Source organism: Lacerta agilis, chromosome 1, assembly GCF_009819535.1.
Source record: "Lacerta agilis isolate rLacAgi1 chromosome 1, rLacAgi1.pri, whole genome shotgun sequence".
Classification (NCBI taxonomy): domain Eukaryota; kingdom Metazoa; phylum Chordata; class Lepidosauria; order Squamata; family Lacertidae; genus Lacerta; species Lacerta agilis.
In genome coordinates this window covers 20,003,079-20,029,874 of record NC_046312.1, presented here as the reverse complement: position 1 = coordinate 20,029,874, position 26,796 = coordinate 20,003,079, and the positions used below count along the sequence as shown (strand labels likewise).

Below are 26,796 nucleotides of genomic sequence, written 5' to 3'. Positions count from 1 at the left end.
AATAATAATAATAATAATAATAATAATAATAATAATAATAATAATAAGCAAAAAAGAAAGAAAGAACAAGGCAGATATGGTACATGAATTTTTAGAAGATTTATAGCAGCCACCTTTAATGTTCATAGGCCATATTAGTGTCAGGACTGCCAGAAAGTAGGACCTACTCTTCGTGGAAACGATCCAACCCTTTGATGAATGTTGCTATTTATCACACCAGCGGTAAGGTCCGCCTGAATTCTTTCCCAAGAATAGTGATGTGACAGTCATATAACAGAGGTACATAATATTGGTGACCAAATGAAATGTAGGCTGGACTGTATTCTGCTTACACATGACACAATCTAAAATGGCCATAGCCATTGGATTGAATTTGATAGGATATTTGTGTGCGTGTGGGTCAGTGAAGAGGGGGCAGAAATGAATAATTCAAAATTGAGCTTCTTCTGCCTAGGCAAGAAACTCATCAAAACTAGCTGGGCAGTTTATATTTGGCAAAAAGAGAGGATTCAAGATGAATTATTAGCACGTTGCCTTGCATGCTCTTCTGGTTTTATAAAATTATGGTGCATTTTGCCTGGTACAGTACAGATAATTTTTGGCCTGACCATGCTCTTTTTTGCTGTAATGGTTATGTTTGCCTTTCATATCTATAAGCCTCACTCTTTGATTTAAATCTTCTTCTCTTCCCCCCTCTGATTACACAGGAGGTCCTGCCTGTTGCAGGGGTGGAAATGCAGTTAACAGCTGCTATTTCACTTTTGACTATTCTACAAGAGGAGTCAATATCCATCCATACTTACTCCCACTCCTTCCTACACATCATTCTACAGAATCTGGAGCACAGAGATGCAGGTCAGAGGCATGACATGCTGCTGATTTCTTAGCTTGCTATGCTTTTTCTTTGCTCAGTGATATACTATTTAAAGCAGTGCATGCACCAATAAAAAAATAAAAAATAAAACTGTGCCATAGTGCGATCTTGCCAACACTATGTATAATGCAGTATGCAGTTGATTACCCAACACTTGATTTTGAGCTTTGAGGGCCTTAGCTTGAATCTCCTAGTCTACACTCCCCTTTAAGTGCCTGTGCTTAGGTTCAAATAGCCATGAATTCTATCAGCAGATTAAAAACAGATCTCATGTTGTGTGTATGTGCTCCGGAAGCTGGCTTGATTTTGTTAGCACGGTCCAGAAGAAAAATAATGTCCTAGATCAGGAAACAGCCCTTCAACATCCCAGAAATGTTCCATTTTCAAAGATCTATGCAGAAAAAAACTGAAAAAGCTACTGCTATTCTAGCCTGCAACATCAACAGATGCATTGTGTCCAGATCAAGGGAAGTAATAGTACTGCTCTGTTCTGCCTTGGGCAGACCGCAGCTGGAATACTGTGTCCAGTTCATACCAGGCCACTTGCTTCTAATGAAAAAGATGGACAAAAAAACACTCCCAAACTCCAGACCCAATCCTTTAGGGTGAGTGCAGGCCCCTCCAGAAAAGGTGGGTCACCATTCACCTGGGAGGGCAAACCCACTTGCTAGCGATACTTTCATTTGGCTTAGATTGAGACTCAGTTTATTGATCCTCATCCTATCCATTACTGCATCCAAGCACTGTTTTAGCACCTCTGCTACCTTGATGAAAAAGAGAGTTGCATATCATCTGCATATTGCTGACACATCGTTCTTTAACTCCAGATGACCTTCACTCAGCAGTTGCACGTGGGTGTGTCCATCCTTATGTTAGTTGCCATTTAGGAGCTTGGTTAATTGAGGTCACAACTTGAAGGAGCTCCATGACATAGGAATATGATATAACATGTATATATATCTACAGTCTTTTTTTGTACCTCACAGGTGTCAGTAATGCATGGCTGGAAACCCTTCTTGCTGCAATAGAAGCTTTGCCAAAAGAAACCATCAGACATGAGGTAATTTTGTTTTCCTTTGAATATAACAGGCAACATGAATACAGTCTGGGAAGGGGGGAGGATGTAGTGTGTCCTATAGTTTTCTGAACATTTGGCCTAACATTTTTATTTAGGGTCAAACTAGACACGCTGTTCAATTATATTTGATTGATTAAAAGCACCTACAGACCACTTAATATTACAAAAAAATCCCAGCTGTGTGCTTCAGGCAGCAAAATGTAGTGGGCTCCAGCACTGTGCTATTGAGTTGAACATGAGCCAAAATATGTGAACATGAGCCAAAGTAGGGGTATCCCAGTTCCTGAAGCTACTCCTGTTGTTAATGACACATGTTCCAACTTCCATCAGCTCCAGCCAGCATCACCAACGGTCAAGGATGATAGGAATTTTAGTATTAACCACAGGAGAGCCACAGGTTACTCTTTCCTGCTTCAGGTGCAAGGGAGCCAGTTACCTGTAAGAGCTCTTGTGTGACTAGGAGAAGATCTGAATTCCCTCATCCCCCTGGAGTAGTGCTGATTCCATGGGAAGGACCCAATAAATAGGTTTCACTCCCCTGTGCTTGGTTCCTTTGAATATTCTCTCAGCCCCACTGGAGCTGTTCACAGATAGGTTGCTCTCATGTGACTGGGAGAACATCTAAAGGGCACTGGAAGCGAATTTCAATCCATGCAAAGACAGCAGTGGTTGAGGTGGGGGGCAAGTCAGTGGTGTCTTGTTGGTGGCACTGCATTGCACCTGCCAGGATGGATGAGATAGGGGTAGTTCTGGGTTGGCAAGGGTGCAAGCATCTGACATACTGATTGTTTTAAAGCAAGGTTTCCCCAAATTTGGGTCTCCAGCTGTTTTTGGACTACAGTTTCCATCATCCTTGACCACTGGTCCTGCTAGATAGGGATGATGGGAGTTGTGGTCCAAAAAGAGCTGGAGACCAAAGTTTGGGAAACCCTGTTGAAAAGCAAGCATAGATAACGTGTGGCCCATCTAGTTGAATGAATGCAGCTTACCAGGCCATGTGGCGGCCTGCCATTTTGGTGGTATGGTAAGCTGTGCTTGTCTAGCTTGGTGAGTCACAAGTTTGTTTATTTATTTCAAAAAGATTATACGCTGCTTGATTGCACCCCAAAACTCCACTCTCAAAGCAGTTTACAAAAAGATAAAGCAACAAAATCAATAAATATTTACAGCCATACTTTAAAACATACAGAAGTTAAAGTACTAAAACAAATAAAAATTCTAAATTGTAGGGCAGTTGTAAAGGTTGAAGGCACAAGGTACGTGAGGGTTTTTGAACAGTCAGAATATCCTGTACAAATGTCAAATATTATTGGCATAGGAATAGTTCTCAGTATGTTGTGCACACTCCATTGTAAATTCTGAGAAGGGGCAGGCATCCTACCGAAGGAAAGCTGTATCAAATGAATGGTTGCACAGGAAATGAAATAAATGACAAGAATTCAAAAAAATGCAATTAAAGGGTGAAAAAACTATAAACTTTGGTTTTGGGAGGTGCAAAGCACTTCTGGTTTTAAAAAATCCACTTTAAAAAATTAATTGACTTCTTGCATTTTCTCCCTGGAAACACTGTAAAAACAAGATAATATTAACTTTCATGAGTAGCGTTGTGCAGAATATAATTGGTAAGATGTTTGTAGCTTCGTGTCAGGTATGGCATGTAGGCCTTTTCATAATCTAATTAATTAGAGTAGACGAAAGCACTCTGGAGTTTCATTTGCTCTAAATGTCAAGTCTTCCTTTTTAGGTTTGTTTCTGATTTCACACATTTCATTCACAGACGCTTCCCCACAGGCCACTCCTGAAAGAGAGATAACAAAATGGGGATGGATTACGGTGTGCTCAGACCACTATGATCTTTCAAGTGGTCTGCAATAGAAAATAACATGAATTAACCAGTCTGGTTCATTTGTTTGAGGTTGGGGTTTTTTGAGCACTAGGTTTTCTTGTGCAGAATCATGTGTCTTGTTAAGGAGAAGCAAACGTTCAGTCATTGTTCTGGACAGGAATCCACCCCCTATTCACTGCATCAAGACTGAAATTGAAATAAGTGAATGCATATTTTTGGGAGTGTGTGTAGGTGTTGGGTGTGGGATGCAAGTATAGTCATACCTCGGGTTATGGCCACTTCAGGTTGCACGATTTCGGGTTGCGCACCGTGCCGAACGCGGAAGTAACGGAATGGGTTACTTCCGGGTTTCGGCGCATGCGCAGAAGCGCTAAATTGTGCTTTGCGCATGTGCAGAAGCACTGAATTGCATCACACGCGTGCGCAGACACAGCAGCACGGGGTACGAACACTGCGGGTTGCGAATGTGCCTCCTGCACGGATCACGTTCGCAACCCGAGCGTCCAGTGTATGCAGATTCAGTATTTATTATTGGGAATAGCCTGGCAGGCCCCAAAGAAAGGGAAAAGCCACATCCAAACGTTTGAGTTAGGAAACAGTACTTCTGCGGTAGCAGTTAAGAGAAGACTGAGTGAGAAGCCATATGGAGGGCGGGGGCAGGTCAACCACCCAAACTGACCTAGAGGCAGTGCTATTTTTCTAGAAAAAGAGGTCCCTTGTTCTCTTAGAATGGCAATGGCGCCCACCTGAGAGGCAAGTTCCGACTGAGAAAAAGCCCAGCCTAGAGGCTTCCTGAACAAATCCATACATATAAACTGCACAAACTGGACTCAAACCAATGGCATCAAGTTGCAAGAAAAGAGATTCTGACTAAGCATTTGGGGGAAAACTTCCTGACAGCAAGAGCTGTTTGGCAGTGGAACAGACTCCCATGAGAGGTGGCAGACTCTCCTTCCCTGGAGGTTTTTAAACAGAGATTGGATGCCCATCTGTCATGGAAGCTTTAGCTGAGATTCCTACATTGCAGGGGGTTGGACTAGATGACCCTTGGGTTCCTTCCAACTCTGAGATTCTATGATTCTATGAAATGACCATTCAAAGAGCTGCAGTTATCTCACAACAATCCTGTGAAGTAGGTTAGGCTGAGAGATAGTGACTGGCTAGTGAACTTCATGGCTGAGAGGGGATTTGAGCCTGGGTCTCCCCAACCATAGTCTGAAACTCTTAATGGCACTCCCCAAAGAAAGAAGTGTCTCTGTTTTGCTCTTACCTGCTGCCCATCCAATCAGGCTGTCCGCGTCTATCACAAGTGCCCATGCGGCACTCCACAGGGACAGGCACGAACCTCATAAATGTTTTCTTTTTGCTTCATCTTGCACTGAGTGCCACCTGCCATCCTGAGAGCAAAAGAACCCCCTGCTGTAAAAATCAATACACATTGTTTCCTACCATTCTCTCCCCCCCTCCTATTCCTTTGTTCTCAAGATGGCGGTTCATTATATTGCATGCCCTGTTAAACGAATCACCAAAGGAAGCCTGTAGGTTAGGGCTGGATGCCTGGAGGCATTGTCAAAGCAGAAGACAGATGATCACTAAGTAAATAGGGTGATTGGGCTGAAGTAGAGCAGATCATGGGCAGAAAGATGGCCAGGTATGTGGGATATACAGCAGCTTGGCATTTTTCCTTCAACATTTTTCTCAGACTGAGGACCTAGGGAAAAATCTGAGGCATTTTAGGACTGTGTGAAATTCTTTCAGTCCCTCTTGTCGCCTCTTAATTGCAGAGTCAGCAAACAGCAGTATCTTTTAATAACAGCTGCTTTGGTGGTGTCCAAGGGCAGCGTATAGCCTGGCAGCAGCTCCATCATTTTTTTGCACTGCTGTGATGCTGCAGATTGTGGAGCTCTTTGGTCTTGCTGCAAGACTCCCTGGCTCCAGACCCCAGGCAGTTTAAAGCCAGGGAATGACAAATTGAAATGAAGTCAGAGTACTAGTCTGAATGCACCTATAAACTAGTACTAGTCTGAATGCACCTATAAACAGGAATACAGTCATACCTTGGGTTACGGCCGCTACAGGTTGCGTGTTTTCAGGTTGCGTACTGTGCCGAACCCGGAAGTACTGGAACTGGTTACTTCCGGGTTTCGGCGCATGTGTAGAAGTGCCGAATCGCAGCCCGCGCATGCGCAGACACAACGCTGTGGATTATGCATGGATTGCGTTCTCAACCTGAGCGTTTTCTTGGCCTTTGGACTGCCTGAGACTCATGTCAACAATTCTCACGGAGTGCCTTGTGGGAGCATCTCCATGAATGAAAACTGTAAAGTCAGAAGTGGTTCTTGGTTTATATGATTCTTACTGCAGATAACTTACATGTTCCTAAATATTTAGAAATCATTTACAAAGCAACGTGCTAGTCCCAATTAGTGGGGGTCACAAAGCCTCTGGCAAGAAGCACAGAATTGAAAGCATATAATACTGTAATATTTTGAGCTCCGATGCTCTTAATTCACTTTAATGTTGTTAATGTATGTGTTCTTAATGTACTGTGAAAAAGTCATCTCCTGGAAAGGGGTGGGAAGTGCTACTTTTGCAATATAATTATAAATGTCCTTGTCCTGTCTTCTTTCTGATCTTACATAAGGAGTACAGCTAATTTACACCAACATCCCCTTAGTCTGCATTTTGGAATTTTTTGGAATTAACTAGAAGGCCAATAATTTTCTTACATGGAGGTCATTTCTCTGAAGGTGAAAGAGTGTACCCCATATTGCTTCAAGTAGGGTGTGAATGTTGTAACTTGCAAGAATGCTGACTGGGCAGCTGACACTAACATCAGTTTTAATATGTGAAGTAGTTCTTGATTATTTTTATTGTTTTGCTCCTGTTTAGCCCTAGATTTGCCGTTTGAATTTCTTCTTCTGTTCCCCCCATAGATCCTGAATCCTCTTGTTTCCAAGGCACAGCTTTCCCAAACACTTCAGTCTCGCTTGGTTAGTTGTAAAATCTTGGGGAAATTAGCTAACAAGTTTGAAGCTCATATGTGAGTAGCTTGTGTGTTTTTCAGATGTCCTAATAATTAAAACTTGCAGAAAGGGAAACAAATTGACCTGCTTTTGTGTTCGTAAATGAGCACTCAATCTACCAATGCTGCTGCTGTGCATCCTTATCCTTTCTCCAAAAGCTCACCAAGGTGGCACAGCATGAGTAATTCTTAGGTTGTACCCATAATAAAGACCACAGTGTTTTCTCACACTTAGGGCATAATCCAAAAAGGTGTTATTCTGCACTATTGAATTTTCAAGGTCACTTAAATGAATTGTCCAATTTCATCCTGATTTCCATAATTTTCCTATTGGCTGCCATGTTTTTCTTTGGGATCGTTTCCAAACTCCTTGCCAAGACTGCTGCCCCATATTAGAGATTGTGGATAAAATGGTAACATCCCATTCTGCATGAAGCCAATTTCAGTAACAGCCAGGGCGTTCCTTTTTCATCTGCAAGTGCCACCTTGTTTGTTCCTCTGATAGCCTTGGGATCTCTTTGCTTGTCTTAAAATTTCTCAGAATAATAAAAGTGTCACAGCAGATGCCCTGAGATTTATTAATGTTGGGTCCAAGTTCACAGCAGTCTTGTTTTAAAGGTGGAAGATCTCACTGTCCAATACTTTTTGCCAGTTTGCTTTCAATTTCTCTGCAAAACTCTATTATAATCCCACATAAAGGTTTATTTTGAAAGCATGCCCTCAGCTGTGATGGGTACCCTCTAGCAACTGATTACTTATCTTCTGTCAAAGTCAATGAAGGCCTGCTATTCATGTGAGGTTCTGCTGCTGAATTCACAGTAACGTTTTGCTTTATAGGCAGGTATCACAGTTCTAAATATTTTTGGTGGTGTATTCCCGTGTGCTACTGTTGTACTTAGAATGCTCACCAAATATTAGATTTTACCAAAAGTATGCTGATTTTGGAATGCCACATCCTGAACTCATGTGCTTGTGCACCAGATTTTGGGATTAAGCTACACAGCCAGTGTCCCAAACTCAGTCCCTTTTTTGTAGCTACACTGATAGGGATGCCTGAGGATATCACGATTTCTGATATGAATGCACCTCCTGGACTAATGTAACGTAGAAAACTATTGGATTCCACACTTTTCTGATGGTTGTAGCACAGTTCTCAGCTTAAAAAATGTTTCAAGATGCACGAATTTTTGTGAGTAATATTGACACATGTGTAATATTGATACATGTGACAATGACTCAAACAAGTAATAGACTGAATCGTCCAAAACTATTCAGTTTGGGGGCTGGTTCACATGACATGCTAAGCCGCAGCCTCTCTGCCGCTTCCACCCCTTGGTCACTCCCTCTTCCTTCGTCCTTGGAGGGGCAGTGGCGGCTGCAGCAGGGGCGTTTCTAGCCCCCTGGCTGCCAGGGGCGGCAAGCCAAGAGGCACCCCTGGGGGCGGGGCATTGCGGCATGTGCATGCGTCATGACGTCATGACGCACGTGCACAGCGCGATGCCACGCCCCTGGGGATGCCCCCGCAGGGGGAAAAAAGGAAAGCAAAGCGGGCGCTTGAACGCACCAGCTTTGCTTCCTTTTCTCTCCCTTTTGGCGCCCAAAGGGGCGGCCGAAAGCGGGGGGGAGAAGCAAACAGGCGCGTTTAAGCGGCCGTTTGCTCCCTCCCTTTCCCTTTTGGACGCTTCTTTCGGCGCTGGCTGGGCTGCGCCTCTGCAGCCCAGCCGGCACCGAAAGAAGCGACCGAAAGGGGAGAAAAGCGCCCGTTTGCTTCCCCCCCTTTTCATTTTCGGACGCTTCTTTCGGTGCTGGCTGGGCTGCGGCTCTGCAGCCCAGCCAGCATTGAAAGAAGCGTCCGAAAGGGGAGAAAAGCGCCAGTTTGCTTCCCCCCCTTTTCCCCTTTCGTCCGCTGCTCCCGGGGTGACGGAGGGAGCGGCGGCGCGTGGGAGTGACGGGAGGGGCCGCCGCTTGACACCCCCACCCGCCGCTGCTCACCCTGTCACTGGGGGCGTACCGCCCCTACCGCTCCTCCCCAGCGACGCCCCTGGGCTGCAGCAGCTATGCCCTCCTCTCCCCTCTTGTCCAGCTCAGGGGTGGGGCACTCATGAGCATCCCTTCACTGACCACAAAGAGAAGTGGGTGCCGCTGCCACCCCAGCCCCAGAGGCCTGGCCCTGTGCATGGCTTCCCTTCCTGTGGCTCCGGCCTTTTGATGGGGGCGCATGTTGTGGGGGCGCCTTGTTGCGCCTCTCAAAAAATGTGCCCGGGGCCATGCGCCCCCCCCATGCTACACCACTGGTCATGCCTATATACAGTTGTACCTCGGGTTACGTATGCTCAAGGTTGCGTACTTTTCGGATTACGAACTCCGCTAACCCGGAAGCGCAACCTGACGCACATGCAATTTGCGCATTAGCAGAGTGTTTTTTGCGTTTTTTCAGGTTTTTCTGGTCTACGAATTGTTTGGGTTACGCCCTTTTCGGGTTACGTACTGTAACCCGGAACGGATTAAGTACGTAACCGGGGGTACCACTGTATTTCTAAAAATTGCAGTATCTCCCTTACATCTTACTTCATTATGCAAAACTCAAAAAAGCAGAAATGAAGTTTATATATTGAATGTGATGTTTTACTTTCATATTATTCAACTTGGACATGTCAACTAAATGGAGTGGGGTTTTCCTGTCTATTGATTAATGCAATTTTTGCCTTTTTAGAATTAAAAGAGAAATTCTTCCGCTGGTAAAATCACTCTGCCAGGATGTAGAATATGAAGTTCGTTCCTGCATGTGTCGGCAACTGGAGCTTATAGCTCAAGGAATAGGGTGAGCATAATTACTACAGAGTGGAAATGATTTCAGGAGATTAACGGCATGAATCGGGGTGGGCAACCTGTGGCCCTCGGCCTAATTTTATGTGGCCTGTAACCTAATTCAAATAAGCCCTTTGTAAATGATCAGCGGAGGAGGAGGAGGAAGGCAGTAGCAGAAAGAACAAGAGAGAAAAAGGGATAGACATGCCTACTGCTGGCTTCAGTCCTGTTCTCAGTTGACTCCAGCTACTCTTAGAAAAAAGGTTGCCCATGCCTGATCTGCAACAGAAAGTGCTGTGGCCCCTTTACTATGACGTCTACATATACACAGGCGAAAACCTAGTTCGTCAGATGTTTAAAATACTGGTACAAAGCAATATAGAAGAAAAACTAGTATACTACTTCCTACCTATATAGACTCTCTCCCTGTGTCCAGTGTGAATCACCCACTGCCCACCCTCTCACCCACTGCCATATCTGTTTGCTTCATTTGCTTCCTAACTCTTACAGCCTGCTTCCTCGGTCCTCTTCCTTCAGTTCTGTCTCCCTCCCTCTCAGTTTTGCACACATTCTCAGGGTCTCATCACATATTGCATGCAGCCAAGTGTATCTTGTATTCAGTGATTCCTTTCCCTTTTCTCCTTTTCATGGTCACAAAAACCTTGCGGGTGCCTCAAAGTACCACCCCAGTTGTGTTTTACCCCATAGGCAAAAATATACATGCACCTACCTGGTATATCTTTTGTGCTGCAGGATGAAAAAGCAGCCTGGGACGTGGGTTTCAAAGAGAAAAATGGCCCAAAGTAAAGGACTTTTCTTCTGCCGAAGATCACAGCCCCAGAGGCTGTTTTCAGTTAGAGAAGAAAATATTGGACAAATTATGCATGCAGCTATTTGTAGTTTGGCCCTTATCCTCAATCTTTCTCTGGCTCTTCCTTTTTTGTTAAGCATGTTCATGTCTTCCTACTCCTTAAAAAAACACCCTGCCTCTTAACTTTCTGGTCCAATGTTAGGGTGCCTTCTTGGTCTTCCATCTTCTTAACCTGCCTCCTGCATGCCTTTCTACCTCTGACATTTCTTACTTGGCTTCTTGCTCTGTCTCCATCAAGAGATCCACCTGTCCTTGATTCCTTCTCCCTTTCCCACCTCTGTGCCCTCTGCCTCCTCTACCTCGGCCTGCAACAGCTTCCTTCTCTGCTTGTCAAGGGACTTCCTTTCTGCATTTCCAGTCTTTCCTCAAGGTCCAGTTCTTCAGCAAAGCTATTCCTGCCCCAGCATAATTTCACCTTATCTGGCTATATCGCTCCCTTGTCACCTTTCGTTACCTTCACTTTTGTCATTCCTGTTTACATCTACTTACAATCAAATCTCACTAAATTCAGTGGAGGAAGCAAACCTACATACACACTCCTCTTTTGTGTGCTCTCTCTGGAAATGAATACAACAATGGACTTCCTGGTTCATTGGAGGCTTCCTACTTTTTCTATGCATTCAGACAATGGGAGAAAGGACTTCCTGGTTTGGCTTGAAAGAACCTGGGGGTATAACAGATTTTCCTTGGTAAAGAAGTGATTGCTGCCAGGAGGAAACAATGGAGAAATCCAGTGTTTCAGTGTACCAATGGGGCCAGGCCCGCACCCGCAGCTTTGGTGGTAGTGATGGGTGTGGGTGTGCAGACAATTTGCTGTGCCAGCCTGGAGGTGGTGTTAGTAATCAGCATGTGATGGCCGCGGGGCCAGCTTAGGATCGGGGCCATCTTAGGATCGGGTGTATCCCAGGCTGCCTCGGCCTCTCCCTCTCTTCTCCCATGGAATGCTGCATTTGGGGGCTTTCTGCTGGCTACCAGCACTGTGGATCCCACCAGTGGGACTTGTACCTGGCAGGGGGCTAAAAGAGAGCAGCATATAACAACCCTGCAGTGCTGTCCAGTGCTATCCAATCTGTTGGTGTATTGGTTGGGGTGTTTTAAAGTGAAAAGCAGTTGAGGGGGTTGTTGAGTTGTAGTAGCAGTTGGTGGGAGGAAAGGGGATGATTAACTTAGCTCCCATTCATGGGTGGGGGAACATGGGGATTCTTGGGGTTGGGTTTTTGTTGCTGGGATAAACAAACAATTATATCCATGTCAAAGGTCACACTGTTTCTGATAAAAATGAGAAAAGAGAAAGGAAAGGATGGCCATTTTACCTATGACTGGTGACTTAATAATTTAACAAAACATAAATACTGCTTGATTGTAATAAAACCTCTGAGCTGTTTACAAGGTACGTTGTATGGGGAAATGCAAGCTTGTTCTTGAAACCCCTGCCTATTTCTGGAGAATCTGTGGATAGTGCAGCAGTTGTCTTTTTTTTACTAAATATTTTGATGCTTTTTGTAGGACTGAGCTAACCAAAAATGTAGTGCTTCCTGAGCTGGTAGAATTAGCGAGGGATGAAGGCAGCAGTGTACGTCTTGCAGCTTTTGAGACCTTGGTTAATCTGCTGGAAATGTTTGATGCAGGTAAGATCAGAACTGACTTGCATTGAACCTAGTACTACAGCCATTCCTCTGGTTGCCAGACTACGTTCTTTGTCAATATGCTGTTATTCACATTTTGATTAAATATCACAAAAGGATAGCTCTGTTCATCTTTATAATATTTTCTGTCTTTCAGATGATAGAAGTCAAACAGTCCTCCCATTAGTGAAATCCTTCTGTGAAAAATCGTTCAAAGCAGATGAATCTATTCTGGTTTCACTATCTTTCCATTTAGGGAAGCTTTGTAATGGACTATATGGTACGATCAAATGGTCCTAGTATGATATATATATTTAAGGGGTGCTGGGTTGTTTTTATTTGCATTGGTATCCTAATCACTACAACCCAAAATAAATGAAATAAATGATTTTAATAACAAAGTAAATATGATCAAGGTGAAAACTGTGTATAATTACATTATCTGACTTGCTGTTGCCCCCTCCCTCGACATGTGACATTTATTTGAATTTATAGTCTACATTTGTTTGCATAGCAATAGCATTGGAAACAGATACAGTACATCCTCTGAAAATTCATTTAAAACTTTGTTAACTACTAGCAGAAATGGCAGACTTGTCTGTGAACTGTTGTTCCTGACATTTTTCTAAATCCTTTATTTGATGTAACAGTTGAAGAGGAACAGAAGAGGGAGAGATTTGTTGTTATTGTTTGGAGTTAGACTATTTTAAGGTACATTCCTCTTGTGAGTATTCTAGAGATCTCTGAACAGTATGCAAGTGCCAGAAATTTTAGAACTTTAGGTCTGACCTAAGATTTTTACACTAAAATGAGGTTTGCCATGGAAGGGAATTTGAAAAGGGTTCTGTGCTCTTATCAGTCTGGTTCTCATAAAGAATTTCCTGATCAGTCAGTGCGAGGTGTAGCACAGAGTCGAAAGCAGATCAGTGCCACATCACAACAATTCTACCCCTGCCCCTTACCTGCTTCCAGCTAAGAATCACAGAATCATAGAATTCCAGAGTTAGAAGGAATCTCGAGGGTCATCTAGTCCAACCCCCTGCAATTATGATAGCAAAGACTGAAGCCAGGTTCCCACAGAGTTCCAGCAAACACCCTCTTTATAAAGAGGTTTGATGTTATGGGAGCATTGATGGAAAAACCCATTCCCTTTCTCTCAGTACAGTAGCTGCAACCACACATTTAAAAGGCGTTAATAATAACAGATATAGCATACATACCTCCATTTACATTTCACATGAATATTCATTGATCTACATTTGTTATGTATGCTGAAGTCATGAAAACTATTCAATATACGGTATAATGAATATTCAGTGTGTTAACAATGAATGCCAGCCTGTGGAACGTGTAATATTTTGTCCTTGGATTGTCAGTATTTTCCATATGCATGTGCAAGATAACAATACAAATAGCTTTGCCTCAGTGAGTTCCTCCTCTCAGGATAAGAACTTGGTGTGCAATAGTTCTTCCTGCTTTGGAAAGTAAAATCTCTGCTAGTGTGTTAAGTTTCAGAACTAGCCTTAAGGCCTTATAAACAACAGACAATGCCTTAGCTCTAAGGTCTTATCTTAAATGATCAAAAGCCTACTCCCACAATGCCTTCTCCCTGTAAGATCCAGTGCAGGTTAGCACTTATCTGCTTCCAACACATTGCAGAAGAGCCCTAATGCAAGAGCTGAATATATACCTCTTTCATATTAAATCCTTAGAGCTGGAGTAAACAGTCCCCATGGCTACTGTCTAAAGCAGAGGTTTTCAACCTTTTTGGGTCCATGGCTCCCTTGGCCAACTGCATTCTTTCTGCAGCATCCCTGGAGGGCTCAGGAGCCCAGTTAAGTCACCCCTTGCCTGCAGAGCTGACAGCCCCTCATCCCTTTCCAAACACCCTTCTTTGTGGAGTGTTCCCTCAGCCTCTTCTCCCCTCTCCTCCTGAGTCCTCTGGGCAGCCACAGCTGCTGCCCCTGGTCTCTGAGCCGCCCCCCTCCCCCAAAGAGAGGTGCCTCCTCATACTGCCCCACAGGGGCCTGGGAAGGACTCCCTGGCCAGCCCCAGAGGCACCATTTCCTTGGGGCATTTGTAGCCAGGGCTGCTGCTGCAACAAACAGCCGTGCAAGCCTTTGGGAAGCAGAGGTGCAAGAGGGCATCAGAGGAGGGAGGGAATGAAAGAGGGACAGAGGTCAGTGTTGCCCACGGCACCCCTGGCCATCATTCAAGGCACCCCAGGGTGCCACATCACACTGTTTGAAAACCACTGGTCAAAAGGAATATGTGGCTGAAATCACATGCAGTGGTAATGATGCCTAGCTTTGTGTCTTAGGGAAATTTCAGATCACTGTTAGCAGCATGATAGGGAGTGCTGGCTTTTGCGCAGAGGAAAGAAAGCCCTACTGTGTGTGAATAAGCCCTTCTGCATGCCCGAAGGTGCTTGTTGGGATGTAGCACTTGCATTTGTAAATTCTATAATACAGAAATAATAATATTGTGCCCATGGATGAATATCTAGTTCCTCCAAATTTTTAGTGCCTTTTCACACTAACATAGGAAACTTTCCCAGGGGAGTTGTCTCACGAGAATGGACAAGGGCATTGTACTGTGATTTCTGGAACAAATGGGTTTCTTCCACATCATGGTGCAAATAAACCTCACAACAACTCTGCAAGGTAGGCAAAGCTGAGAGAGGGTAACTTGCCCAATATCAGCCAATGAGCTTTGTTGCAAAGCAGGTATCTGCACCCAAGCATCAACGGCCCTGACTCCAATGCTGTAGCTGCTATGCAAACCCGACTCACTGGACAGACCATTCTTGTGCTGTTATGTGAATGTAAAATAATAAACACGTATTGCCTTTGTTTGAAGGGATTTTTACACCAGAGCAGCATTTGCGATTTTTGGAATTCTACAAGAAGCTTTGCACACTGGGATTAGAGCAGGAAAATGGACACAATGACAACCAGGTGCAACTCCAAACCCTAGAACAGGAAAAGAAGTACATCTCAGTGAGGAAGAACTGTGCTTACAATTTACCAGTAAGTGGGCTACTATTTTGCTTAAAAATCCATTTATAATATGTGCACAATGTGTCTATAATTCATATAAATCAGTTTAATAGTAAAAATGAAATCTGGTGAATCTTCTTGCTTTAAAGAGGTGAGTAGTCCCCACCTCCAGAATGCTTTCCCCAAAGGTTTTTTCTGGGGAGACACAGGGGTACACATACCCTTAAACATTTTGTGAATCTTTGTACTTTTGTATTTATTTTCCCCAATTTGAACTATAAAATGGTGTTTTTCTTGAGTCAAAATGAGAGTACCGGTACCTCTAAACATTTTTTTAATAAAAAAAGCACTGACTATAAGGCTAGCAGGGCTGCATCCCTTGCTGTTACACTGGCAGCGGCAGAGGATGGTGGAACGGCCACTACCACTTGCCTGCTCTCTTGGGATCTGCAACAAAATGTTGCAGTATAAAGTGCTTCTCTTCAAGTTCCATCCGCTCCGTTCCATTTCCCACCCCCCACCCCCCATCCTCTGTTTTCTGTCCCCTTTCTCCTGAATGTCAGTCAGCATTATGTGGCCACAACACACTGTCCCCCACCCCCCAGTTGGTTTGTTTTTAATATAAAGTTGTTGTTGCTGCTGCTGTTTTTTAAAAAAACACCTTGGGATTCCACACAGCCCATTGTGATGCTTCCTTCTTATATTTGAATTGTTCCTTTTTGGCTACATGAGGGTAGGCATTTGGGGAAAGAGTCCACTCTTTGTGGTTATGATATGTTCCTGTCTACATTAAATGTTACATCATTTCTATTCCTAGGCCATGATGGTTTTCGTGGATCCCAAAAATTTCAATTTGGAACTGTACTCAACATTCTTCTGTCTATGTCATGACCCTGAAGTCCTAGTCAGGCACACGATGGCTATTGGCTTCTATGAAGTAAGTCAAGGAATACTCCTTAGATTAATTTCAGCAACTATTCATTGTATACAATCTCATTGATATGTTCATCTTTGACAGTATTAGTGTATGCTAACCTGCCTAACTGAAACTAGTGCAACTTACAACTTACTAACTTGGATTCTTACTGGTTTATGGTTGTTTCATATGACTGCATTGAGGTGTATTTTATGTATAATACATATAATATAATATAATATAATATAATATAATATAATATAATATAATATAATATAATATAATATAATATAATATAATATAATATAATATAATATAATATAAATCTATGTATACTTTTCCCATTATGAACAAATAAAGTGCATGAGGCCATGCGCAGCTCATTTTCAACTCAAATTGTGTTATTAGGACTCTGGATTTTTCCAATTGTTTACAGGAAGTAAAGGACAACAGTTTAATAAAGCTATTGTAGTCAAGATTTTTAAACTCAAATGTAAAACTCCTTCATTTTATTTAATGGTGGCTACTGAGTCTTCTATATGTTTTATGTGTTTAATATGTCTGCACAACCAATGTTTTATGCATGGTTTTTAATGGTTTTTATTGTCTAAATTGTGCCAATAAAGGCTGAATGAACAAATAAAGCTATTGGCTGTATTCATTCTTCCCCTCCTTCTCCCCCCCTCTATGTACCCCACACCCCCAAATCTGCTCTGGGGGGTTAAGCCAACCCCTCCAAGCAAATCAGGAGGGGAATGCAGAGGCATGTGGGGGAGGTGAGCGAAGGGAAGTTTCTTGCACGATGCTCTAATTGATTTAACCCAGCATAATGTAGTTTTAGATTTTAGGGTCTTGCTTTAGAAAATTAATTTGGGCCAAAGGAGAGTTCTGTTTCCTTGTCAGCAGACAGAAACAGTACAATGACAGGGGAAAGAGGGAATCAAAACAGAAGGGAATTCGATACAAATGTGAGATGAGGTGGGAGAGGTGTACCGTATTTTTCGCTCCATAGGACGCACTGGACCATAGGGCGCACCTCATTTTTAGAGGAGGAAACCCAGGAAGAAAACATTTTTCTGGTTTTCCTCCTCTAAAAGCCCTGTTTGTTTGTTGTTGTTTTTTGAGGATCAGCTAAAAGTTTTGCAGCTTTTTTGCAAAGGGAAAAGCCCTGGCTTTTTTGAGGATCAGCTGAAAGTTTTGCAGCTGTTTTTGCAAAGGCAAAAGGCCTTTTTTTAAGGATCAGCTAAAGGCTTTGCAGCTTTTTTGCAAAGGGAAAAGCCCTGGTTTGTTTGTTTTTTGGGGTTTTTTTTGAGGATCAGCTAAAGGTTTTGCAGCTTTTTTTGCAAAGGGGGGAAAGCAAAGCTCCTTTTGCAAAGGGGGAAAAACAAAGAGGAAAAGCCCCATTTTTATGGGGTTTAACTCACATTTCTGAAAAATCTTAAGGAAAAGGAGCCATTTCTACTGTTTCCAGACAGATAATCTAATCAGCCAGTCACATGTCCTGGGGAAACAAACAACCTCCCTCTGCAGCACATTCAACAAAGGAGGGCGGGGCTGAAAGGGAGCCCGGACTCTTATCTCTCTCCCAATCTATTTCTGATCAGCTGCTGAGCGGGGTCCTTTCAACACTTCCTTTTCTCTTTGTAAAATAAAAAGCACAATCTGCTTTTGGCTCCTGGGCAATCCAGCTCCAGGGACCACCATTCGCTCCATAAGACGCACAGGTATTTCCCCTTACTTTTTAGGAGGAAAAAAGTGCGTCTTATGGAGCAAAAAATACAGTACTTGGCAATGCTTCTGCATAACTTATGTAGGACTGTAAGACCTGGCATTTTAATTGGCTGTTGCTGTATAATAATTTTATGTACTCATCTGAAACACTTTTCATATGAATTAAAAATTACCTATTAGACTTTAAAAATACATATCTTTGGTGCCTTTTGTTAATTTCAACCTTGGATTACATCAGCTGTCCTGTACCATAGTAATCTACTTATTTCTGCTACTGGATATATTTTAAATATATATTATTCTGCAGATGACTACAGATCCCTCTTTCTGTTCTGATAGTAAACAATCATAGCTCTTAACAAGTATGTTTCATCCAGGGAGCTAGATAATTTTTTTTCTATTGTTTTGACATCCTCATAAGAAAAAGTTCTAGGTGATCAACCAATCCATTTTATAGAATCTATCAGATGATGACAATTCATTAATATATATTTTTTATTTTTAAAGTTTCCATTATATTGCGTAACCTCGAAGCTACTTGTCATTCAGTCCAGTCAACGTCACTATTCCATGGACCTGTGTGGGATGGTGGAAATATATGGGGTGGTTTTCAACTATATTTTACTCAAAGTAAATGTACTCATTAATTTCAGTGGGTCAACTGAGTAAAACCTAGCTGAATGCAACCCATGGTTTCTGTTGGAAATGAGGAAAAAGTGAGGGAACTGTGTTTAGTATAGTAGTATACGTGACCAACTAGGAGAAGATCAGCTATATTATTTTAAGTTAATAGGAATTACATGGCAGAAGGCTAAAATGTTTGGCTGTGTCAAAATATTGGATATTTGAAATGTAAAAAGAAGCAAAATGTCATCTCAGTACCCAAGGGCACAATTTGAAAGTGTGCTGTTGCCAGGATGTTCATTTTCTGTGCTACTGTGTGATGCCACACTGCTTAGTAGTGAGAAAAGGACATGACCTCAACTCTCTTAAGTATGATTGTTGGTATTAGAGATCTAGTCTACATCCTTGTTTCCTTTTGGCTATTCAGACCTTGCTGAAAAATAAATACGACCAGATTAAGAAGGCTAATGTCCCTGTTTTGTTGGTTCTGTATTTTTCAGGTTGCTAAGCTTTTAAATACTGATGTGTATGTAATACATAAAGAACTGGTAGCCCTATTACAGGATGAGTCATTAGAGGTAATAAAAACCTATTTGTTGCTTACGTTAAGATCATTTACAATTATCCTAAATGACACTATAACAAAACTAAGTAAGAAAGGCTTGGTGGAATGAATCATTTCTGCTTGTTGCATGGTCTAGTCATAAAGAACATGATAAGTGTTTAGTAAAGATTTATTTGAAAGTGATGACTGAACTCTTTTCACCTAAGCCCATATGTCATCTTCCCAAGAGAGGTTAAAAAATGTGGAGCCAAATGAACTAATGTACAGTAAACACAGAAGTGCCATTCAAACAGTACTGATTCGTGGATTAACGGGTCAATCTTGGATTTACTATCCTTCAATACCTTTGTAGAATACTTGGACTTGATCAAGTCATCATTTATCAGCAGATGATGGCACAAAGCAGTGAGAGACTACTGATATTTTATAGGCTAGGTTTAAAATAATATTCAGGAGTCATCAGTAATAATTCTCTACTTAACACTAATAACAACTCATTTTGCAATGAAGTGTTTAGTTGTGTCACAAAATTTATGTTGGTAAATCAAAATGTATGAAGTCAGGCTGTAGAATAGACCATATTTTCCTGTGTATAAGACTAGGTTCCCCCCCTAAAAAATAATGTCAAAATTTGGGGGCGTATTATACTGTATACAGATAAATTTCCCTCCATTTTCTTAAATCGGAGTCCCCTAAAATATATATGGGGGCGTCTTACAGACGAAAAATACAGTAAGTTATAAGAAGAAAAAATGAGCCGATTGAAGCATGTTCAAATTAGAAAAGAATTGTTCAATAGATATGTTGATGGTTTCTCAGTATTTTAATATATGCTGGAAAGAAGAGGAATTGTGGAATAGGAGGGGGTTTAGGCCTCTGTCTAACCAATGCTTGATGCAGGAAATTCAGAGATAGATAGCTATCTAGTCTCTGCTTGAAGACCCCCCAGGGAGGGTCTGCTTACTACTTTCCTAGGAATTTGGTTGCATTGTAAAACTGTTATTTCAATTAAGAAGGTTTTCTTAATGTTCAGCCAACTTAATCATCTTGTGACTTTAAGCACATTACACCTAGTTCTGCAACAGTGAACAAGATTTTGCTCTCTTCCATGTGACAGCCTTTCAGATATTTGCTCTTTTTTGTAAGTTCTGGGAGACAAAAGATGTTTTAGCACCATACGAACATACCGTTGCTGACTGGATAGGCATCTCTGTTGATGTTAACAGCCTTCATCTGCACCACAGCCAACTAACTGTCCACTCAGTGACTGTAGACTTGTATAGTATCTTACCTCCACCACTGCCTCCTGGATCCTACAGATAAGGGTGGGGATTTTCCTTTCCCCTTCAATTCCCCACACAGCAGTAGCTGTAGTCCTGTGGAGAAGACTAAAATGAAAACTAGAGAGATGTAACGTTAATGATATGTCTTTGTCACATAAATGACAGTGACTCGTCTTTTCTTTAACTAGGTGTTAGATGCATTAATAGGCTACCTTCCTGAAATTCTTGAACTATTTTCTACTGGAGGAGAAAGCATTGGAACAGAGAGCAAGGTAAGGTGGCAGAATCCTGTTCTGAGCATCGGAAGTGTTTCCCAATTGCCTCTTTGGGGCAACTGACTACCATCTTGTAGCACAAAGCAACCAAGATTACTCCTTCTGCTGCTTGGTAGACATGGCCCAAGTATCAAACTCACACCACCTAAGCTATTTCTGGAGTTGACATTGAGGATTCGGTTGGGATCCAAAGAGCCCATGTGCATATGCAAAGCACTTGTGTGCACACTGGGTGGGAGTCCTAGTCCTCCTTTTCAGCTGTAGCCCCCTGCTCTGTCGCTCTAGGGAGAATTCAACTGGGGGTGGGGGAGAACCACAGTGAATGTCCAGAAGACCACATATAGCAGAGTAAGTAGACTTTGTGTGCATTTGAAAGATGGCAGTTTGTTGTTCAATGATATAATTTGCATTTCTTCTCCCATCCCCTGGATCCTTGCCATTCTTTAGTTATTGAATTTCCCAGAGTTGATCCCAGCGCTAACAAGAGCGGAGCAGAGAGCAGCAACCTCTTTGAAATGGAGGACTCATGAGAAGCTACTACAAAAATATGCCTGCCTGCCTCATGTCATCTCAAGTGATCAAATTTATTATCGCTTTTTGCATAGAATGTTGAGCATCATTATGACAAACGTGAGTTCCCTGTGACCCCTCTCTTTCTTCCTTGTACTTCCTTCTGAAATTTAGGAGGCATGGGCATAGCCGGGGGGGGGCAGTTGCCCCCCTAAACCAAGTAAAAAAACAAAAATACTTAACAAAAAGTAGAAATAATCAGAATATTTGAAATTGAAATGATCTCTGAGGTCACCTAGGTGATGTTGTGGTGCATTCTTTCGATACAATTGGATTCAGATATGGGAAGGGCAAAAGCAAGCTTAGATAGCAGCCCTGCTCAGAGAGGGCTGGTATATAATTTTATGGTATTACTCCAAAAAGAAGTGGTGTTATTAGTCACCAAACCTCAGAAATACACGTTTTGCAAAAGGTTTCTGCAATTTTGGCCACTAGTGTAGTTGTATGGGGTGGGATGAGCAGAGATTAAATCCTTCAAACTGCTGGGAATGGGTGTGCAGCCAATGCAGAATTTAACGATGCCCAAGCACCCGTTAGATGTGTCAGGAGTGATGTCAGTGGGTGGGCGTGGTTTGGGGGGAAATGGCCTTGCAGACAAACTTGGCAAGTTGATTCCACCCTGCTGGCACTATCTGCCAGAGCTTCAGGTGCAGTGGTGGATCTTTCGCTCTCCTGCTCTCTGAGCAGGGCTGCTATCTAATCTGAAGTAAACCCCACTGTGTTCAATGGGTCTTAAGGTAAAGGTAAAGGGACCCTTGACTGTTAGGTCCAGTCGCGGATGACTCTGGGATTGCAGCGCTCATCTCGCTTTATTGGCCAAGGAGCCGGTGTACAGCTTCCGGGTCATGTGGCCAGCATGACTAAGCTGCTTCTGGCAAAACCAGAGCAGTGCACGGAAACACCATTTACCTTCCCTCTGGAGCGGTATCTATTTATCTACTTGTATTTTGACGTGCTTTCGAACTGCTAGGTGGGCAAGAACTGGGACTGAGCAAGGGGAGCTCACCCCGTTGCGGGGATTTGAACTGCCATCCTTCTGATCGGCAAGCCCTGGGCTCAGTGGTTTAGACCACAGCACCACCCACGTCCTTAATGGGTCTTATCCCCAGGTAATTGGATGTAGAATTTCAACCTTAAAGAGTAAACGACACGGCAGTATGAAATGCCAGGTAGTAGAAAAACATTTGTTAGCAGTGTGAAGCATGAGAACTTTATTTTGTTTTATTTTAATGTTCTTCATTACTATTAAGTATATTTTGTCACTGAAGTATTCAGCAGGTAGCATAACTTCTGAAAATTAAAAGTAAAGTGGAATGTGGTCAAAACTCTACTACTTGTGCTGAGACAGCAAAAAGAGAAAGAGCTCTATTTGAAGCCTCCCAGAGGGTTTACACCTCTATTCTAAATCCACTCATTTGGAAAGTCAGCTTCTTGTATGTTTTGGATGAAGACCTCAAAGGCATCTGTGTTAATCTATTGATTGCTGCAAGGTTAGCGGTTCAGAAGCAAATGGGGTTTGCCTAACTCCAAAGCCTACTCCATTCACTTCAGTGGATTGGGCAGATTGACTTCTGCATTTAAACAAAAGTGTTTCCCTCCCCCCATTTCCTGACTGTGTTCATGAGTGAAATAAAAACTTGCACTGACTTCACACATTTCCCTGCTCCCCTCCCTGCCCGATTGTCTCCCCGTAGGAATAATGTCACATTATGAACACTCTTAGCATATGTTATGTGCAAAAATAAGCAAAATAAAATAAGCTGTAAAACGCAATATATAAACCAATCAATTGGGAATGATTTTGAGAATTTACTACCCGCTATCACATAAACATTTGAAAATGCTTCATTTTTGAGATTCAAGTTTTAAGGATTAGGCTTTGGGGAGTAGTGGCAAATTCAATTTACGTGCATTTCAGATTTCTTATGTACCAATTCTTCAGTTGCTTTCTACTCTCTCCCTTCACCCCCCACTTCGCATACCATTAGCCATTAATTATCCTTAATGCTCTTCAATCAACACTGTGCCTATCTGAATACTTACAGAGACTGTAGGATTAAATGTATTTCCTTTCTTTCTTGAAGAACGTTTTACCTGTCCAAAAAGCAGCTGCTCGAACCCTGTGTGTATATTTACGTTACAATCGCAAGCAAGAACAGAGGCATGAAGTCATCCAGAAACTGATTGAGCGTAAGTCCTGATTTTCTCTTTGTTTTGAGGACAGCAGTGTAATTTGGAAAAAGGGGTGGCAACTGTGTGCAGAGTTGTACAAGAGGGGAAGGTTCCTCTCTTTACAGTGCAGCAAACATTTTACAATCTTAAGGTCCCAGATTCAGTTATATCTTCAGATAAAGCAGGGATGAGGAACCTGTGGCCGTAGACATTGTTGTACAGCTTCCACCATCCTTCATCAGTGGGCCATGCAGGTTGGGACTGTGAGGAGTTTAGTCTAATAAGCTCTGGAGGGCTTCAGGTTCCCTATCTCTGAGCTAAAGGTGTGAGAGAGCCAGTGTAGCATAATGGTCAGAGTGTTGGACTGGGACCTGACAGAGCAGGGTTCGAATCCCCATTCAGCCATGAAGCTCCCTTGGTGACCTTGGGCCAGTCACCATCTCTTAGCCTAACCTACCTCATTACAGGGTTGCTATAAGGAGGAAATAAAATAGGGAGGAGGGAAACCATGTACACCATTCTTGGAAGGTATGTAAAGGTAATAAATAAATAAATAAATAAATAAATAAAGTAAAATAAATGAAGGATCTCAATATAGCAAGACCTTATAGAACCCCTGCCAACTGGAATAGAAATGGACCAGTGGTCTGAAACCATGGTGGTGTAACATGTTCAGAGACACTTCAACACAGTTATATTGGTATCAGAGTAACCAGAGCCTCCATTTTTCAAAGTGCTGCATTTTAAAGTTTCTGAAAACTATCTAATCTACATCTATATATCTATATCTATAAATTTAGAGGTTTTAAATAATGTAACAATGGCTGACAGACACCGACTTTCTGATCTGCACTTGTAGGTCTACCAAAAGAATACGTAAAGGATGAGAGACAGTTGATTAGTTTAAATGTTCTTACTTCAAACTTTATTGGCAATAGCATGAAATATATCTCTGTTTCCAATCCAGGCATTAATTATTCCCATGGGAAGCTGCATTTTTCTGGTGGTCAAATCATATTGAGAAAATAAATGGGTCCAGTGTAGATGAAACACTGCTGATCTCAGCTGTGGTTAGGGTGTGGTCATGGGACCCCTCTGCTTTTCTTGCTCTCTAACATGAATTACCTCCACTTCTTTCTCTTGTCAGCTTTAACCCTGTACCATGGTACCAATGTCAACCTTGATTAGTGTTAACCATGGTAAGCTTCTCTTAACTAAGATTGAAAAGCAAGCTGGCTTGAAACTGGTTTGCTGACCCACCTTAAGTGGGAGGCTGGCTGTTGGTACAATGTAATGCTAAACCCTGGTGGAGTTCATGCTAGAGAACAGGAAGAAGGGGGAGGGAGCCCACGGTCATCTCTTGATCTTTCAGATTTATTTAAAACATTAACAGTGTTATGTCTTGAGTCTTGACAGGACTTATGACTAATCTTTTCACATTATTGAAACTGACATACAACATTTTTCAGGATCAGTTTGTATTGAGCTCATCCCATTAAATTAACTTTGAGATTATATATTGCATTTCTATGCATTTCTTGTGCAATAAAATAAAATGAAAATCTACATATGGTGATTGTCAGTTTCTTTTAATCATTTTTTTTCAGAGTTGGGCCAAGGAAAAAGCTACTGGAACAGATTGCGTTTTTTAGATACATGTGAATTCATCATAGAACTCTTTTCCAAATCATTTTTCTGTGAATACTTCTTTCTCCCAGTGCTTGAGCTTACACATGATCCAGTTGCAAACGTGAGGTACTGCACAAGTTGTGTTAAAAAAAAATCTATGTGGCTTGTTCAAGATGTTTTATATCGATGTTGTATATAGCGGATTGGCAATTTGTTTGGGAAGCCTTGCATTCATTTCTTGAGTATTGTGGTAAGAATTCACCTCTACGCCACCTTGTTTGTTACCCAGTATTATCTCAGTATTAATGCTGCAATATATTGTACTGTTGTGTAACAGTGGCATGGCAATCCTTAGAAGAGGTTATCTATTCTGAGTGCAGTCCTTAGTCTTTTGAAGTCTGAAGCTAACATTTCTCCTGATTTAAGCAGGTTTGATATTGGCTGTTTGACAAATTGTGTATTAAGCAGCACAGAAATTAAAATATATAATAGGCATGATGTGGCCCAGAGGCATATGGAGGAGAGAAGAAAATATGAGGAGAGAGGTGTGAAAAATATTTACAAGGAAGAAGCCGAAGTGGTTTTCTATGTACCCTTCCAGATAATATAAAAAGGAAGCATGAGCAAATAACTTTTTGAAGTTGAAAGGGACTCTGTAATAGACAACTTCAGACACAAAAAAGGAGGTGGAGATGAGGGCCACACTCCAGCAAGACCCTAATGGGTGTGTAGCAGAGCTTGTCATGATTATTATGTATTCATTACATTAAATACATTTCTAACCCACCCTTCATCATAAGTTCTCAGGGCTGGGTACAGCAAAAAAAATTGCAACCCCCCCAATATGTAAAATACTATAATACAGTAATCAAACAAAGAACAAGTATAACTTAGAGTGCAGTACAAACTTTAAAATTACAAAAACCACAAGACTGATGCAAATGACCAGGGAAACAAATGAATCTTTCTCTGGCAGTAATAATGTCAGTGCCAAATATGTTTCCAGGAGAATGACATTCCATAGATGGAGTGCCACCGCAGAGCAGACACTTTTATGTCTCATTGCATGATGTATGTGTCTTAATGGTAGAATGTCAAGAGGGGCCTCCTCTCCTGATCTTGGCTCATGGGCAGACAGATACAGGGAGAGGTGTCCCTCCAGCTCTTTGGACCCGAAGTCTTTTAGGGCTTTATAGGTTACCAGCACCTCAAATTCATCCCAGAAGCATGTAGATAGCCAATGTAAATCTTCTAGAATCAGCGTCACATGATTCCAACTAACTGAACTGAACTAATACTATGCCAGCTGCATTCCGCTGTAGTTGAAGCCTCTAAGTCATCTTAAAGTACATTGCAGTAGTCCAAAAAGGAGGTTATTAGAGAATGGATTATTGTGGTCAAGCTCTTTCTACCCAGAAATGGCTGTGGCTGGTGAACCAGCTGGTTTGTTTGACTTGTGGACACATCTACACAAATTCACATACATAAAGGATAGCGTATGTTTTAAGAATGGTTGCTTTGAAGGGGGGCTTTGCCCAAAGTGGCATGTCCCGTTGCTCCGAAATGTTCAGCAGATTGTTACTGCATTGCCTTATTTTAGCAAAGATTGCAGTTTTTTCCTGGTTCCCTTACTATTACTTTATTGCCCTACACTGTACACGAAAGGATAATTAAAAAGCAGGCCAGGAGAAATTGGTTGCTGTTAAGTGATGGAACATTATATCTCTCCAACAGCTCATAACATTTATTGTTTAGCGTTTCTATATTGTACAGTGTCTATTGTACTGTTGAGAGGACACATAAATAGCATGGTCCTTGCCTCAGAGGCCTAAAACCTTATATAGATAGACAGGACCAAGCTAAAGAAAAGGACAGTACTTTCTGCTCCTTTGCAATTGAGAACTC

The 26,796-nt window shown here is 42.1% G+C and overlaps 1 protein-coding gene across 2 annotated transcripts in view; it reads left to right on the top strand.

Annotated features, from left to right (window-relative positions):
• Nucleotides 1-26,796, top strand: part of PPP4R4 (protein phosphatase 4 regulatory subunit 4) — a 78,442-nt gene that overhangs the window by 38,111 nt on the left and 13,535 nt on the right. For both annotated transcript variants that reach the window (XM_033140548.1, XM_033140556.1), the window contains exons 4-16: nucleotides 708-855; nucleotides 1,861-1,934; nucleotides 6,735-6,841; nucleotides 9,537-9,644; nucleotides 12,009-12,130; nucleotides 12,285-12,407; nucleotides 14,987-15,156; nucleotides 15,944-16,063; nucleotides 18,898-18,975; nucleotides 20,434-20,517; nucleotides 20,968-21,150; nucleotides 23,175-23,280; nucleotides 24,870-25,017. In XM_033140548.1, the coding sequence (XP_032996439.1) occupies nucleotides 708-855; nucleotides 1,861-1,934; nucleotides 6,735-6,841; nucleotides 9,537-9,644; nucleotides 12,009-12,130; nucleotides 12,285-12,407; nucleotides 14,987-15,156; nucleotides 15,944-16,063; nucleotides 18,898-18,975; nucleotides 20,434-20,517; nucleotides 20,968-21,150; nucleotides 23,175-23,280; nucleotides 24,870-25,017 (1,571 nt within the window). The remainder of the gene's footprint in view (nucleotides 1-707; nucleotides 856-1,860; nucleotides 1,935-6,734; nucleotides 6,842-9,536; nucleotides 9,645-12,008; nucleotides 12,131-12,284; nucleotides 12,408-14,986; nucleotides 15,157-15,943; nucleotides 16,064-18,897; nucleotides 18,976-20,433; nucleotides 20,518-20,967; nucleotides 21,151-23,174; nucleotides 23,281-24,869; nucleotides 25,018-26,796) is intronic.